Source organism: Molothrus aeneus, unplaced genomic scaffold (genome assembly GCF_037042795.1).
Source record: "Molothrus aeneus isolate 106 unplaced genomic scaffold, BPBGC_Maene_1.0 scaffold_58, whole genome shotgun sequence".
Classification (NCBI taxonomy): domain Eukaryota; kingdom Metazoa; phylum Chordata; class Aves; order Passeriformes; family Icteridae; genus Molothrus; species Molothrus aeneus.
Genome location: NW_027099210.1, coordinates 409,439 through 427,674, shown reverse-complemented (window position 1 = coordinate 427,674; position 18,236 = coordinate 409,439). Strand labels below are relative to the sequence as shown.

At 41.4% G+C, this 18,236-nt stretch overlaps 1 protein-coding gene across 1 annotated transcript in view; it reads right to left on the bottom strand.

Moving 5' to 3' along the window:
• The window catches only part of LOC136571053 (polypeptide N-acetylgalactosaminyltransferase 18-like), a 50,946-nt gene that overhangs the window by 2,739 nt on the left and 29,971 nt on the right, over nt 1–18,236 (bottom strand). Inside the window, exon 5 of the mRNA XM_066571443.1 lies at nt 14,371–14,535. Coding sequence (XP_066427540.1) covers nt 14,371–14,535 — 165 coding nt within the window. The remainder of the gene's footprint in view (nt 1–14,370; nt 14,536–18,236) is intronic.

Genomic DNA, 18,236 nt, shown 5'->3' with positions numbered 1-18,236 from the left:
TGGCACTCTTAGGCTTCTCCTGTCATTTCTAATTTACTGGCGTAAGAACAGGAACAGAATTCCCTCTCTCCATGTTTTTGTGAAGTACAGCACTTGGAGCTCTGTTAGGTAGAGGAAGGCACAGGGTTAAAACTTAAAGACTGCCATGAGGAGTTGGAATTTTTCTGCTTAATTCCCATTTGTGTCAGTGGTTAAGGGTTTCTTTCACTTGAATGGGCTGAAATGCCACGTGGATTTGGGGGTGGAGGAAGGAGGATGTTCACTGTGGAGACAACGTTTTTTCCTTTTTTCTAAATTTTGTAGAGCAGACCTAGGTGTTATAGTAAATGTGTTCATGAGAAACACTAATACAGGCAGCTACACAAACTAAGTGTAAACCATTCCTAAGGAAAAACAAAACAAACAAGCAACCAAAAAACCATATTAAAAGCCCCCTCACACTCCTTCACTCTCTCTGAAGTGCCCTCATGTAAAATCTGGCTTTTATTTAACAGAAACAAGTGAGGTGGGAGATAAAAAGCCAAGGAAGCTCTTTTTGATGTGGGGAAAGTGCTCTGCATTGGCTACTGAAAACCAGCCTGCTGAGTACATTGGAGCTGCTGTATGGAATACACAGAGACACCAAAATTAAGTAGTGGTTCATGTGTGTGAATTGAGTATTGCAGGGAGCACAGATGCTTCTAGCAAGATGTGCCTTTTTTAACCACAAAAGGGAAATGTGAAGGCTCAAGCCCTGTGAGGAGCTAAGCTGTTCTGTTTCCAAGAGATGAGAGGCCTGTGCAGAGCCACTGCCTCAGCCTTCAGAGTGGGTGCAGTGCACACTTTACTCAGAGTCATTAAGAAAATTCAATCCTCTCCAAAGAGTTAGGCCCAAACATTCTGCAAGTGTTTTGAAAGCCAGTGGCTGCACTCTGCCCCGGGGGCTCTGGTGAAATCCAGCTGTGGTGAACGTGTGAGGACGGGGCTGCAGCACAGCTGGATGAGCACTCCCAGCTCACCTGCACCGCAGCTCTTCAGGGAACTGGGCAGATCATTTAAACCCCCACAGAGCCACTTGTTCTCCTCTGCACGGGGCCTTGAATGTGTCCTACAGCAATGGCCTGGGGTGCAGCAAGGAAGAAAGGCAGGATGAGCACTGCTGGCTCTCAGATCCACAGAGACAGGGAGGAACAAGAGCAGAGCCTGGTTCAGCTCTGCCTCTGCTTTGGCTTTAGAACTGCTCTGAAGTACAGGGAGGAAGGTTTCTATACTCAATTCACACACATTACTTAAAATTTCCTGTTATTTTTCTACTTACTGTGTTTGTTTTCACCCCTTCATATGCCCAATCCAAGCCTGGGACAGTGGTACTGTCCTGTCAGCTCTGGACTGCTGACAGTGCACCTAATACAGGTTGCAAAGCCTGAACTAGTGAGCTGTGTAAGGATTAAAGCACACAAACTGAGTAAGTCCAGGAAAAAAATGAGCAGGCAGGACTGAGGCATCAAAAGCTAACACTGTCTTGTGCTCCTCTAACTGGCCTGGCCTCCAAATTCCAGCATTCCTGAATGGTTTCTGCAGTCTGTTGTCATCATTAGCATTTGGAACCCTAAAGCCAAATGCAGGCAAAGGTGCCCTTTAAGTTAATTATTTTTTTGCCTTTTTTTATAGTAAGCAGTTATCCAAACTTGTATAAAACTCTCATAATTGGATTTACTGCATGCTTGGCAAAAGGGTTTATTGTGTTACTACACTTCATGCTCACTGAAAGGAGAGATGCCCATCTGGGTTCCTTCCCCCATTCTAGGCAAGATCTCTACTTTCCAATTTAAAGGCAAAAATTGATAGCCTAGAGTAATGTCTTTAATCATGAAACATTAAACACAATTCTGTAGACTGAAAGAAGTTTCAAGAGGCATTGTGGGCAATTGAACAGAATTAGGATTAAGATCACTGATGATGAGAGACAGCTCAATGGCAGTAGGAGTCTCAAGAGGATAAATAAGCATCCAGGTCAACTCTTCTGTAAAAAATGGACTGAACGTGTCAGCACTAACAGGTTTGACTGGGAACTGCATGGTTTTTGCAAAGCAAATTGAAGCAATTCCTGTGAGAAACACAAATGCTCTCAGCTCCTGCTGGTACCCAGACACACAGAAGGCTGACTGGGTGATTTGTAAGTGTACTGTTAATGCCAACACTGTCCCAAGTCAACATCCTGGTACACAGAGTGGAAAGCAACGCTTCTGACTTCCTTCAGAGTTACTGCACTTTCTGCATTTCTACTGGATGGAAGGGGTTTCCTTCCCAGTCCTTCACTAAAGCAGAATTTATCCAGTACCATGGCATTTAAGGACACCATCTGCTGTGCCTGCAAACCCTTGCAGTACAAAGTTGTGCAAAGCAATCAGACAGTTTAGACATGCTAGTTTTTGCTGAACTGTTCTATGGGATCTTTTTTGGTTTACTGGGGGTGGTGGATGCACAGTTACCAAACCTGATCACTCTGTCAGACCCGGTCACTTGCAGAGAAGAAGGATGAGGGCTGGAGGTTGTCAGCACTACTGCAAATCAGACTGAGGCTGTTTTTAAGGACTTACTCTAAAGCGAACACTTTTCCTTTCAGAGTTTACACCTGCTTTTTGCTCATCATATTAAAGCTCCTGTTATTCTGCCTGAAAGAGAAAAAACATGCTTGCCTAAACATGGGTTTTTCAGAAAAAGGTCCTTAAAGGTTAATAAGTATATCCAGCCTCCTATCACATACACTGTATAGATCACTGCATTCTCTAGTCTATTAATTTTCTATGTGGACCTCAACCAGTGACCTCAAATATTTACATGTTCACTCTGCCTTTGAGGCAGAAACTCTAATCTTTGCTGTTGCTTTGATACATTTGAATCAAAGAATTATGGTGAGGTGTATGAGACAATCTCCACTTCAAACAGAACACTTGATCTCCTTGTGCATTTCCCAGGAATACTGGGCTACATTTTCAGTGACTCTTAGTACACCAAATTTAAACCTAAAGAAAATTACTCAAATTATACAAAAAATATATATATATTTTTTTTCCTCCGTGTGATTCACCTCTGTATGGATGTGGAAGCAATAAGAAAATGTTCACAGGAAGAAGGGAATAATTTATCCCATCCAGTAATTTATGCATTTTCAGTATTGCCCATTTCTTAGAAATATTGGCTGATGTTATTCAGTTTAGATTTTCTGCTTTTTAGCTGTATAAAGGACACAGATATATATAACATAGAGGAAATGAATTAACTTCTTCTTGAATGCAAAGAAATATGACAAATTTTCCAACTCTTTGTCTAACAGGTGTGCTGGAAGTAAAGCAGGCTCTTTAACATATCTTTTCCTGTTCAAATGTTTCATCAATTAACTTGAACTATTTTAATTCAAATATTTCTCACTGAAGTATATTGATAGCTGCCCTTACTCAAACACATGCTTCCTAATATATTTTAGATGAGTACTGTGAAAATGAGGTGCATTTAACTGCTTTTATGTATATGAAGTATCATATACAGCAGGTTCATATATTAAAAATATATTGTTATCTGTTCAGCTATTTGGATCTTTATTTAAAGGGTAGCTAAGCACATGAGAATTTTTACAAGACTCACTTAAAATCTGAATTCATTTTTCCAGTACTAAACAAAACTAATTATGATGTACAATGAAAACTTAAGTAGTGTTATAGTAGGGATCAGCCAAACCATTTCTTAAGGGAAATGTAAACTCTTTCCCTCCTCCTGCACTCAAGTTCTGTTGTCAGGTAGCCACCCAAGCACTGACATCCACTTGCTGGTACTCAGTGTGTAAATACTGTGAAACATCCTCTGACAGAGGGATCAGGCACACCATTCAACAGTTACACAGCTTCAATGTCTACATCACAATTTTGTCTCATTCCTTTCCCAAGACATCTGAGTGTTCAGGTTTTACATGATCATAAATGCTACATTTTCCTAATGCTGCACTAAATTTTTAATACTGCAGCTGTGACAAATCAAATGAAGCAGCCTCATCTGCATGTCCAGAGCAGGATTTAATAACTAGACATCTGTGCAATCATTTTCTGTTTTCTTTACTCTAGATTGGATGGTCTGATTTGCTTACTCTCTCCAGGATGTAGAAATACACTATACTGTTAATTGAGGTATTAAAATAAAAGCAATTAAACCTGGTACAAGGAAATGCAGCTTCAATCAGAGAATGTAATTGGAATAGAAAAAAAATTAGAGAGATGCGGCATAAAAATCAGAAATGGAACACGTGGATCTATACCTATCACTAACATTTCTCCACATATAAAAAAAAATATCACAGATTTCTAACAGGTTGCAGTCCTGGTAATAGCAAGATTAGGAAAATAATAACTTGGAAATAATTAAATTCAAGCCTTTACTGAAATACCAAGAAGCTCTTCAGGATATCACAGCTGGAAATGTGTTTCACTACAGAAAATTGGGATAAGACTACAAAACCAGAAGTTTTGGAGAAGAATACATTAGCCAGACTAAGATATTTTACAGAAAGTAAACATGAATTATTATTCTATCAGCAGTGGCCAGGAAATCTTCCTGACATGCTAGAAAAACACGCAGAAACAGCTATTCTAGTTCTATGATGAGATTTTTGTAATTAATTATTGAACACTGTCTCAGGGCTGGGGGGTGGCTGTGGCAGAGTGGAAAGCAGATTAAAAAGGGAATCCTTTATCCCTACATGGCCCTGATAACGATGGGAAATGCAGAACTTAGAGCTGCATGCATTGTTTGGTTTTTATGTGGCAGCAAACCCAGATGATGCTGTGTTGTGTTGATGTTCTGAGAGCCAGGGTTACCTGGCAAGCCATTTCTGAAAAGGAAGGACTGGCTTGATGCCCTGCAGCTGAGGATGCTGTGCTGGGCTTTTCTGACCACAGCTGTCCTGAGTAACCCCTACCAGCACTCAGGAAGAACTGCCTGTTTGGGAACTTGAAGGAGTAAGCTGCAGAGATGCATGCTGATGAGGGATGATTCACAGATGGGTATTTCTGATTTTATTTTCCTCATCACTAAAGGGGATGATGTTCACACTTGTCTTTTGTGTCTTCCCTTGCCCTAATCTGCCTGCTTATGCTACTGGGCAGCACTCAGAAACCTCCATATGCAGAACCCACCACATTCAGTGCTCACTGGCTACTTCGTGCTCCAGCTCTGACACTCAAGCACTAAACGAGAACTTAAGATGTGTTTCTAAACCATGTCAGCTCACAGCAACAACTGCTACATTTTATACTCCCTCTAGTACAAGAGTTGGATATAGGCAAATCCTGCATTTTAAACACTTCTGGAGTCATATCTGAGACTTAACCTATGGAAAATATCCAAAGTTAATGCTTTGCCCAATGTTTTCTGCAGGGTAATTCTTCTCTAACTAAATCCAGAATTCTTTCCTATCTTTTCATTTATTGTGCCATGCAACAGCTGCTTTTGTAGTGAAACAATACCTTGATACAACCAAGAAAAAAACAGGAGTGCTGGAGACATTTGCTTTATTTGTTTTAGTACTGCATTTTGTGAAACTCTCAGAAAAGTTACCTTTTTCATTCTGAGATTACACAAATTATTTCTGCAAACAACTCAGGCTTGATTTATCTGCTGTGATCTAGGCTGGCTTCAAGATGTTCAAAGTGTAAGCCAGAGGAAGGCAACAAAGCTGTTTTGAAGTGTGATGGACTGTTCAGATGGTGGGGAATTACAAAATACAGTAACGTGAAATAAAACCAGGACTTTGCTTAGTAGGGGAATGGACATTAGTGGGACCTGCCTTTAGTGTTCCAAAGTATGCATACCTGTGAATAGCAGTGAGGAACTGGTGAACAAAGCTTCTAAGGAAAAAATAAGTGTTAGGTTAAAAATTTGCTACAGCTATGGTGATTTATCAGAGTACAGGAAACCTGTTGAATTCCCTGTCTCAGACATCAGTGCTCAGTGACTGACTAGATGTTTTTGATGGCTGAGTTAATTTTAAGAGTGCTGATAACTCTTTTTAGGCATGCTGAGATGATCATTCAGACAAACCAAGCCTCAATCTTCTCGAAGAGAGCAAATCAGGGGTCAAGAAGGAAATCCTCCTCTTGGACTTACAGTGACTTGCTGGCTCACAACAGCTCATTTCTGTGAAACAGCAAGCACTGCCCATTGCCTGGGACAGTCTTCTGGAGTAGGTAAATAATCCACTTAATTAATTTTGTGATCTGTGATGCAGCAAATTGTATATTCCTAGGTTTTGCCTTCCTATTTGGTTTTAATAAAAGTAGTATCACTGTGGTACCTAGAATTACAGAAGTGTCCTTTTAGATCACTGAGTTCAACTATTAATTCAACACTATCAATTTCATAACCAAACCAAGCCATGTCCCTAAGTGCCACTTTTAGGTGTCTTTTCAATATCCAGGAATGGGGACTGCACCACTTCCCTGGGCAGCCTATTCCCCTGCCTGACAACCCTTCCCTGATATCCAATCTAAACCTCCTCTGGCACAGCTCGAGGCCATTTCCTCTCCTCCTAGCACTGAGAAAAGATACCAACACCCACCTGGCTACAGCCTCCCCTCACAAAGAGCAATGAGGGCCCCAGGAGCCTCCTTTTCTTCTGACTATACACCCTCATGCCACCATGGCATTTTTTGAAAAATCCTCTTTGCCCAGGATTTTCTCCTGGGAAGCTGAGAAGCCTCAGGGAGGAATGAAAACAATAATTATCTGATGGCTGCTCCTGTGTTTGCTGCTTTGGAATGTGGCTTGGGCATTGTTTACCAACAGGTGAATGTTTGATTGGTTCCATGTGAATTGTTTTAATTTAATGACCAATCATGGTCCAGCTGTGTTGAGGGTCTGAGGAGTCTCAAGATTTTATTATTATTCATTCTTGTGAAGCCTTCTGATATATCCTTTCTCTTTCTTTAGTATAGTTTTAGTATAGCATTCTAGAATAGAATAGAGTAGAATAGAGTAACAGCATAGCATATCATAATAAATCAGCCCTCTGAGAACATGGAGTCAGATTTTCATCTCTCACCTCGTCCTGGGGACCCTCACAAACACCACATCCCCATCTCCCTCAGCCTCGTGCTCCAGACCTGTCACCAGCTCTGCTGCCCTTCTCTGGACACCTCCCAGCATCTCAGTGTCCTGCTGACAGTGAGGGGTCCAAACCTATTCACATTCACATCTTGCAGCTGCAGCTCATGCCTAGGAGCACCTCACTGCCTTGTTCTTTCTCTTTTTCTCTCCATGGATGAAAATATTGTTCTAATATAGCACAAGTGATGTGAAGAACACAACTTCACATTGCTATTTACCAGCCTTAGCATAGGTTATACCTAGTTACTCTTCTTCAGCCAGATAAATGAGAAACTCCTTTCAGCACAACTAGGAAACCCAAGATTTTTATATTTTTCCCAGACATGTTAATGGACTTGCAAAGGTTTATGGGGTTTAGATGAGATTATTTGTGAGAAATAACTCCCTTGGAAAACAAAAATACTGAATGATGATTTTATCTCCTTTGTGTGGGTGTTGTATTTAATTAATCTAAGTTTTCTAATCTGAATGCTTCATAAGAAGGAGGCTTAATGCATTTTAACCCAGAAACTGAACTACTTGCAAAGATTCAAACTTTCTGCTAGAAAATTACTCCAAATAGAAAACTGAACTGATACAATGAAATTTGGGTTACCACTAGCTATGGCAATAATTAACAAGTAAATTTAGCATCAGTTGGTAAGCATCAGTTGGTAACTGCCAAGCAAATCTAACATCAGTTTTTAAAACACAATATTGTATAGTAATATTTCTATTCCATATTTTTGCATGTTTTTAGCATTTACATTTGCAGTCAAGTACTGGTCAAGTTGCAGTCAAAATGGAGAAAGCCTGTATGCATTTAAATTTTTGTACTTCTCCATTCCATTCTGCATAAATGGTACTAAAAATGTTTATAGGTTTTTAGTTAGTCCATGATGAATAAAAAAGAAATATTTTAATGCACCTTTTTTAAAATTCATATTGTCATATTGAAATATGACAAGAATATTAAGTTACACATTTAGGGACCAATTTATGAGAGAAAAATGCAAATTGAAATATGAACTACAGTTTTGTCATGTCTAAGCAGAACAATGGTTCAGCTTCCTCATCCTCCAGCCATCATTCCTTCTGCTGTTATCCAGTTAGTTCAAATATGAAGTACAGGCAAGCTGGGGTAGTATTTGAGAAAAAAAATCAGCAAAGAAGACCTAAATTTAGAAATGCTGCTGATGCACGGGACCTCTACACCAACACTGAGCCATGGGGTTTGTGGAAGTGCTCTTTTATGTCTGAGGTTCAAAACTCCACACTTGGCAACACTGGTTACTTAAAAATCAGATTGCCTCACTAAAATACAGGGCTTAACCTGGTCTGTTGGCTCATTGAATGGAATAATTAGGTTCTGTTTTTCTTTATATTTCTCCTGCAGGATCCAAGTCTGAATTTCTTTTAACAGGATCACCATCCCTTTCTGTTCTGAGCTGCCAGGCAAACAGCACTGCCTAATCACACAGCTCTGTAGCAGTACAGCATGGCTTAAGCTACAGAGACATACTGAGAGTATTAGAAATACCACATTAATACAGATTCCTTGTAAATCAATGATGCTGCTTTGCCAGCCTGTGGCTCTCATAGTGGAAGAATCTGATGAAGGGGATGGGGGCCACTGTTCCCTTAGACACACAGAGCTCTGCTGAGATGAATCCCTCTTGTATGCTGGTGTCCTTGGCTAATGGATGGGATGCAAACAGGAGTGGACATCACAATTTGGCTGCTCTGTAATGGTGTTGGGCTCTGCTTCTGCATGCTGTGTGCTCAGCAAGGGGGCATCTGAAATTGGTACAGAGATCCTCTGCTTGCTCCCCAGCCCACCAGATTCATCTGGCTGTGCAGCTGCATTCCTCTGCTTCTCTGGGCTGTGGCACTGGGTAACCTAGCACTGCACTACCTTTATTTTCATTAGATAAAGGTGGGTAAGAGAAATTTAAAGGCAAAAGCCTTTAGGAGGAACGAGACGTAAATTCAGTCATTTTAAGGTCTATTGTTTCTTTATACAGCTAAACAGACCTCCTTATCTAACACCTATTTAAGTAAGATCTAAATCATCATATTTATCTGAGGAATACCTGTAACAACTCAGTAATTAATATGCTTGTCTGTCTTCCCTTTTCCTTCCCAAGCAGTTCCTACTATGACATTTAGGAAATACATTTTGTAACTACAGCCATCAGCAACAAATTTCATTTACAATTTCTGGCCATAGCATAAACCATTCCCTCCAGGCATTTATGAATGGGAAGACATCCTGTGGAAACCTTCAGCAGTGACTAGAATCACAGTCCTCCACACCATGCACAAGCAATGTTATCAGAAGATATGGGAACAGGAGGGTGCTGAGAGCAGGCCCTGCACATCTTCTCCCTCCCAGGAGGGATGTGGTGAGTGCCCATCCCTAGAGATGCAGATTCTTCCTACCTTTCTATGGCAACCACACTGGAAGTGGAATTACTGAAATTAACTAAGTATGAAACAGCTGTATAGGATTGACCCCAAGTTTGTAGCTCAGCCTGGTGTCCTTTCTTTTGCCTCTTTTTACACAGAGCTCTCCCCTGTTGCATTTCTCACAACAGCAGAAATTGAGAGCGTGGCTTGTCTGGTTAGAATGGAATGGTCACATCCCTGTCCAACTGAACAGAAACAGGACAGCTCATGATAAAGAGTAATTAAAGAAAAACTTCCCCTTTTGCCTTTGCTATGCCTCTGGAGGAGCCCTAACGAGGTAAATGAACTTTCCAACTAATCTACTGCCACCCAGGTGAGGTACATAGAGACAAATTTCACTTGTAGGGCAGGCAACTGACTCTGCATCAGCAACAAAGCTGGAAAATCAGATTGGAGACTGAGAGACTTCTTAAAATCCTGCAAATTTGGGATTTGTTCTCTGAAAAACCTGGCTGCAGCACTGAGAATGTACTGCTTCTCCAGAACATCAACAAACCTAATCCTATCAGAGGACTGATATGATGGCCACAAGCAGTTTCTACCAACAGATGTCCTGAGGCCTCACCTGCCCAGGTGCTCTGGCCTTCATTTCCCACAGCCCCTTCTCTGCCACCGACCAGACCCTGTAGCACCATCACTGCAGCAGTCCCAGCAGCTTCACTGAGCTCTGGGGACAGTGACACTGAGCTCTGGGGACAGTGACACTGAGCTCTGGGGACAGAGACACTGAGCACTGGGCACAGTGACACTGAGCACTGGGGACAGTGACACTGAGCACTGGGGACAGTGACACTGCACAATGGGGACAGTGACACTGAGCACTGGGCACTGGGGACAGCGACACTGAGCTCTGGGGACAGTGACACTGAGCACTGGGCACTGGGCACAGTGACACTGAGCACTGGGGACAGTGACACTGAGCTCTGGGGACAGTGACACTGAGCACTGGGGACAGCGACACTGAGCACTGGGCACTGGGCACAGTGACACTGAGCACTGGGCACTGGGCACAGTGACACTGAGCTCTGGGCACTGGGGACAGTGACACTGAGCACTGGGCACTGGGGACAGTGACACTGAGCACTGGGGACAGTGACACTGAGCAATGGGTACAGAGACACTGTACAATGGATACAGCTTCACTGAGCTCTGGGGACAGTGACACTGAGCACTGGGGACAGTGACACTGAGCACTGGGCACTGGGGACAGCGACACTGAGCACTGGGCACTGGGCACAGTGAGAAATGCTGCTGAGCTGGTGCTTTGTCCCAGCCCTTGGTTCCATGGGAGCTGCTGCTGCTGCCAGCAGTGGCTGCACCTGCTCCTGGCCAAAACCTGCTGACAGCCTGAGGTTTTGCTTTCCTCATGCTTCATGATGACAAAGCAGCTTCCTTGAGACCATGTTTCAAATCTTATTTTACTAAAATTCTGACCTTTTTCTACCAAATAATTCTTGCCTCTATCTCCTCTGCCTTATGTAATTTCTGATCACTTACTGGGCTTTTTGCTGGAAGCTCTGGCTTGGTTCTGATTAAATGAAAAAGTGATGAGACAGACTGAACTAGGTGAGCTATCAAACACCTAGAAAACATTCCAGCATAAAAGTATTTCCAAAACAAACATTTCTCTAAGAGAAGACTTGACAAACAGCCTGAACAATCAAATTCTTGAACACCACCCAGTTGATGGGACTCTTTTCTGGGCTAATTTACATAATTTGACATAATTACTGTTGTAAACACTTGAAGATGCTTTGCAAGCAAGAATGCCACCAAAGCCTGCATTTTATTGGGTCTCATTGCATTTGGCAGCTGTACAAAACTGTGGAGCATGGAAATGTGCTCAGAGAGATCCTGATTATACAAACACACACTACAAGCTTTGAATGCTCAATGCACGTTTCTGTACAGGACAAAGACACCAGAGGCAGTGATTCCCTCCAAGTGCTTGCCCATCAAACCACAGTTTTGTCCACAAAGTAGCAGTGGACACCTGGCTGCCTGACTCCAACTGCCTGCAACTGAAGATAGCCAGGGAATTTAAAATTTTAAAACCAAAGTAAAAGATAAAAAAAAAAAAAAAAAAAATTTGATATATATGCACAACATATATATATGTAGGTGTGTATACACATATTTCTGATCTAAAAGATGTGACTTAATAATTAATTAAATAGTTCTGTAATAGATCTACAGAAGCAAGGAGTCCCCTAACTGAGGGTAACCCATCTTCTACTTTTGCCATATGGAATTCACTCATCATAACATAGTACAAAGGAGGATCAAAGTGTTACCTGAAGGATATTTTTTTTTAAAAGCTGTGCAGTTTTCTATCAACCAGACTGCTGTACATGTCCCATCACAGATTGTTGTGGGGCCTCTCAGACTGTAGTGCTTCCTCATTCAAACTAATTTACCATAAATGTCTGTCAGGAAAAATGTAGTTTTTTGTGCTGGTCAGGGAAATCTAGTTCAGCTGGTTTATCCTACTTTGGGTGCTCAGTCTGTTTCCTGTTCCCCTTCTCACACAGTTCCCCACTTGCCCTGCTGTATTTTTACATACCTACACCATCAGACATTCCCATGGAATGGCCCAAGAGCCCAGAGAAGTCAAAGCACAGCTCCAGCTAAAACAAAGTGCTACAAAAGGCTACAACCAGCATCTACATTTTAATTAATGGTTCACAAATTTCAAGGCAATATAAGCATCAGTATGATACTCACAGTAGTCCTGCTCACTGCACATATGGAAAAGGAGAACCAGAGCTTTAAAGATGTAATGAAAAGTCTTTTTAGAGAGAACTTCCAAGATGGCCACACAAATACATCTGTTCACCAGGCTAAATGGGTGCACTGCAAATGGAGTTCATCAGTGATCTTGGCAAGCCCTGATTACATTCATTAACTTTCTTCTAACTTACAGAAGGTACCCCATTGAGCAATAATGACATTTTAATTGCATTGGGCTTAGCAAAATCCTTTCTGAACAGAAAACTTTTAATTCTTTCATTTGTCTCTTAATTTATCATGAACAAACAACTAACTAGCTTTCACTTCTCTCAGGGAGATGTTCCTTTGCAGAAGGAAGAGGGAGGCCACAGAGTTGAGTTTACCAGTGCTGCACCTTCCTTGAGAGATTGTAGCTGGAACAGGGAATTGCAACAGTCCTGATACTGCTGAATCCCATTTTTAAAGATTTTAACAGCTAAATTATCAAGGCCTTCTGCTGCTGTCCCCTGCCCCCACAGTAAGATCTAACATAATCAGTATTATGAAATAGCAGTAGTATCCTGGCGTAGAAACCATTAATTGTCACCAAAACCTTGGGGTATACAGTGCAATCACTGGAGAGGTGAACCATGCTAAAATGTTACTGAAATACTCTTCAATTTTAATTATACTTTTTAGAATTGGTATAAAAAAATCAGAGATGGATACAGTGAGGCTCCCCTCATGAAAAGACTAGTGTTAAAATTTGTGACAAAATATAATTGAAACTTTGCCCTTGAGTGGCCAACTTAGGGATTTAAGATCTATTGCTTGAGAGTTACCTCCTACAGACCTAGACAACTTTCAAGTATAAATACAAAATAAGCTAATACTATGCTTTAATGATTAATGTCCAGATGCTTTCTGCACCAAGATTGATACTAACTGTATTACAAATGTCCTAAAGGATATGGATAATGGCTATTAAAGAAATTATTGAGTTGACAGAAAAGATATTTGCAAATCCACATGGATGTTACAGAAAAATTAAACGTAGGAAAAAAATTGCTTTTAATGGTGAGCCTCAGCCTGTGGGCTGGAGTACCCAACTAGATTTGTTGACTCAAAACTGCAGAGGAGCAACTATGATACCAGCAAACTCACACTAGACATGTAATGACTTAGTAATGTCATTTCATTTCATTGAGTCACCAGCATGCCAGCACCTGACATGGCAAAGTTCCACTGTGTTAAACTTACCTTAGGAAAAACTCATCTTTCTTTGAAAAACAGAATTTGACTGTCTTTGGCTTCCAACCATTGGAACCTGTTTTGTCCTCAGGGTATAGGTTAGCCTGAAGCCAAAACAGGTTCCAGTGGTTGGAAGTGTTCCACTGTGGAAGCACTGAGATGCCTTGAGTCACCCTGCTGTTTCCTCTTAGCTAAACCAGAGTGATCTCCCTAAGTGTTGGAGCACCTTTTCCAGCCCCAGAACTTCTGGGGCTTGTTTATTCTCCCTCATGTTTCTAAATCAGTTAGGAATGCAGACACCAGGCCCGGCCTTAGTGTCCTATCAGCATTCTCATCCCTGTGAAAGCACCTCTCAGCCTTTCCTCGAGCCTCTTTCTGCCTCTCTCACACTCATGTGTAAAAGCCTGAGCCTTTTTACAAAAGAAACTGCAGAACTAGCTCATTATGAGGCTGTTAGCACCAATGATCCACTACCACCATTTGTGACAGCTACTTCTAAAAGAAAACCATACAGATTTCTGTTCCTCTTTCCGAAATAGGTTATTTTGCATTTGACTCCACTGAAATAACCTTTTTTTCCCACTCCCCATAACAGTGCTGTGCCTTAGGAGTTATTCATGGTGAACTCAGAAAATATAATACAAGTTTTGTACCCTACTGAGGTAGCTGACATTGGGATCAAAACTAAACCTGCACAGAGCTTCCTGGCTCTGTGCAAAGCAAGCGAGGATAAATCTGGTTCTGTTCTGCTAATAAACAGATTACTCACACTTCAACACAGAAACAGAGCTTTAAAACTTTCTGAAATGGCTGCTGGGCAAAAATTACCTGAGTAAATTGCCAGTAAAGCTTCATTCTCTTGGCTTTGGCATAATTGCATTCAATGAGCCTGGGCCTGCTGTTGACATCCACCAGGCATCTGTTGTCATCGTCGCCGATGGTGGGGCTCAGAACACCCACGTGGAGCTGCTGACTGCTTGTGTAATGAACATTCTGCAACAGGAAGCACAAACAGGATTTGTGGCCTCTACACAGAAGCAGCACTTTCACCCAAAAGCTAATGGCAAAGAGAAATATGCTGAATAGGCTGACCCCATGGTGGCTTTGAAAGGATCTCCTTTCATGCAGGAAGCAACACAACATTTTAAAAGTTGGTCTAAATTAACAATTAATTGCTTAAATATTGGTTAAGTATTGAAGAGGAAATATGCAAATACAACTGATTATTGTCTCATCATGTGACTTTTTCCTTCTGTTTTTCCTTCTGTTTCTGAGGGTCTTCAAAGAGGAAGATAGACACCCTGGGATTGGCTTGAATATGGCCATCAGCTCTGATTAGACTGTTTCATCTGTGGATAACACCTCACTGGAGAGCTAAAAAAAGAGAACAGCAGCACAGGAGTTCAGAGCATCTCAGTCTTTTATAGGACAGATAGAAAGATAAATTAAGGTTTTCTGCAAACAAATGCTAAAATCCACACTTGAAGCAGATGCTATATAGAAAGAAAAAGTTGTTAGCAACTGGTGACAGATACAGGCATGAGAGAGAACAGAATGGCCACATTGCAAGGCATTTGTTCTCATTTTACATTTCCTAAGTCAATACACACAGATACAAGAGACAAAGAAGAGGGACAGACACTGGCTGCTCTGTATTTCTAGCAGAGAAGGGCCCTCAAAGGCCTCAGGGATTACACCTGGGACCAAAGACATGAGTTTATTATGTTATACAAATTCTTTCTACTCTGTTTGACTACAGAGATATGTGGAAGGTTTCTCTGGAAGAAAGGAAAGAAGGGGAAGGATGGAGGGGATATGTCCCCTTTCAGATTGGCAGGTTACGTGTAAGCCCAGGAAGGTAACACAGGATTATACCAGGATTGCCTGATTGCTAATCACAAATAGAATTTATTTTGCTACAATCAGACCTTTTTCTTGGAAGGACCATGAGAAAGATTAAAGGGAAACATCGTGCTCCAGGTTTTAAGTCTGTGGTAACTCAGTGGTGGCAGAGTCACAACAGACAAGAGTGGACAGAAGCACCAAATTAATGCCCCTGCCATTTACTGTAGCTATTCTATTCGTCTGTAACAAAAGGGAAACTGGAAATTCTGCTGGGTGTATTTGGGAATCTTTTTGGTGCCCAGATTTTCCTGGTATTTGTTCATTGTTGGTGTTGTGAACTGTTTTATGTGTGAGTGTTCTCCTTTGTGAACACTCTGGTAAAATAAGAGAGAAAGCAGAAAAGCAGAACAAGCCAGGTCTGATGAAAGATTTTGGAGCTTCATGTAATAAATAAAATTTAAAAAAAAATGGAATGCTGTAAGTAGTCAATTCAGGGATTGAATACAACCACAACAAATGGTGGTGTTCTGGGCAAGACTGTGTCCCCAGTTTACCCTCCTGTAGCACTGCCAGGGCAGATGTAACCTGCCAGAGCTGCACTAAAGTTAATTACGTTACCATTAATGGTTTAGACTAAGCCAAGGTTTTGCCCCCTTAATGAAGTTTCATTGTTTTCACCCCACAGAAACAGTAACAAGCTTGAGCTGGCTGAAGTGAGGTGAGTGGAAGTTTTAAGAGGTTGAACAGAGAAAAGCTCAATAGTTTAGTTATGCCCTACAGGAGGAGAGCAGGGTAATAAAGGAACTGGCAGAGCACATTTCCAGAATGGATGGTTATGACTGAAGTAAACTCTAAGAACTATAACAAGATCACTCTGCATCCACAAGTCAGGTTATTAACATTCCAGCAAACAAAACTGATGCCTTAGAAAACTGTTAAACATGAAGAATGCACTTTCTAGACAGGCCCAGAGCAACTATTTTAGACATGTATATGATCTATTTAGACATTTTTTTTGGAGAAACTGAGGTAGTGACCAAGCAAGGCTAAAAGATCAAGATGATCTTACAAAGGGATTGTTAGGACACCCTACAGATGAACTTTTTGTCACAGCTCGTTTACCTCTTACCTGAAATTACGACTAGAAAACATAAAGGGAAATTGTTGGTTATTTAAATTTTTAACTAACATGAAGGGATATTCCATTTCAGCATGTTGTCACTACAGAAAACATGATGTAAGAACATAAAGGGGGGTTGCATTTTTTTCTTATTTACACGTATCAGTGGCTGGAAACCGATGAGCAGGCTTGGCTGTAACTCTGAGAAGTGCATTCTGTGGCCTGAGGTCTGCACAGAGAAGGCAGTGTGCCTGCAAACCCTCGTGGCTGAGCTGTTTTTATCAGCTCACACACCTCAGCCTTTGGCAGCAAAGGCTGCAGGTAATCATTTCACCTTCTGGAGGGACAGAACCAACCCAGTTCACACTACAGCTCTGCCAGCTGCTTCTGGTGTCAATGCAGCCATGGCTCAGCCCGAGCCTCCTTCTGGGCAGGAGCAGAACCATGGCTCTGGCTGGAGGAACTGCTCAATTGCTTGTTGGCAACACTGTACAGAAGCAGAACAATCAAACACAGAGTTAATTAGCAGGCTGCTAATTGAGAGAGCCTACCTGCTAATATAACTGCGTTTTTCATTGTGGGCCAGGTGGAAACAGAGGTGAGAAATCCTGAATTCTCACCCAGTGTTGGAAAGGCACCTTTCAGCTTGGTAAGTGGCACAAGCTCAAACTAAAACAGAACGTGGGAGGGGGGCAGCCTGTCCAGCAAGGCTCTTCCAAGATGTTGCTTTGCTTATCCAGTAACGTGGACAATATTTAACTGTTCTATGTATCATTACAAACATTTTAGTCTCTTATACAATAAATCCATTTCTTATTTCACTTCAGAATTTAACACGTTGCACAACCTCGCAGCTTGACTGCTGTCCTTTTCTACTGGAGCAATCAAATTAAAACCACACAACTTCTAAAAATTCAATTTGAGCAGCATGTTAGCCAATAGGAAGGCATTGGTTTATGTTGCACTTAGCCAGAAAACTTTTCTTAAAACCTACCAACAGCCCCTGGTTCCTGTCCCCCACTCTGAGACTTGAACAGCGCCTGCACAGAGAGAACACAGTAATAACCCTGTTGGGATGAAGGGAGGAGATCCATTTGGTAAAAGAGAGTTCACTATCACTGATTACTGTTCCAGTCTGAAACCTAAAGCTACTAAACATGAAACCATGGTAAAGCATCCCTTTAAACAGTTTCATATATTCAGAATACTTTAATTGCTTTCATACAAGACCTTCCTGTTTCTATTTGCTTATTTACATTTTCCAAAATACTTTTTGAAGGCTTGTTTTGTTTTGGGGTTTTGTTTGGTTTTTTGGGGTTTGTTTTGTTTTGTTTGAGGTTTTTTTGTTTAAGGATGGTACACAAATTAGTTGTCTGGAGCAGGCCATAGGAGATGACCTGAGTTACATGAACTGAATTACCCTCTCAAAATGTACATGTCAGCCATGCACACTCTGCCTTTTTTTTTAACATATTTTAACTTGACCTTCAGGTAAAGTTTGGCCTTACAGATTAAAACCATGCTCATGCTTTAAGATCCTGCAGCTGTATAAACACACAGCTTGCACTTGTCATTTAAACAAGCTGTTACATACATCCTCCTTCCTTAGGAGGATGCTTTTAAGAAGCATCAACAAGCACACAAGCTGTTTTGCAGTGCACTTCAGCACAAAATGGACAATTGAGACACTCTCGTTTAAAACACTTGAAAAGATACAGGTGAAATGCAT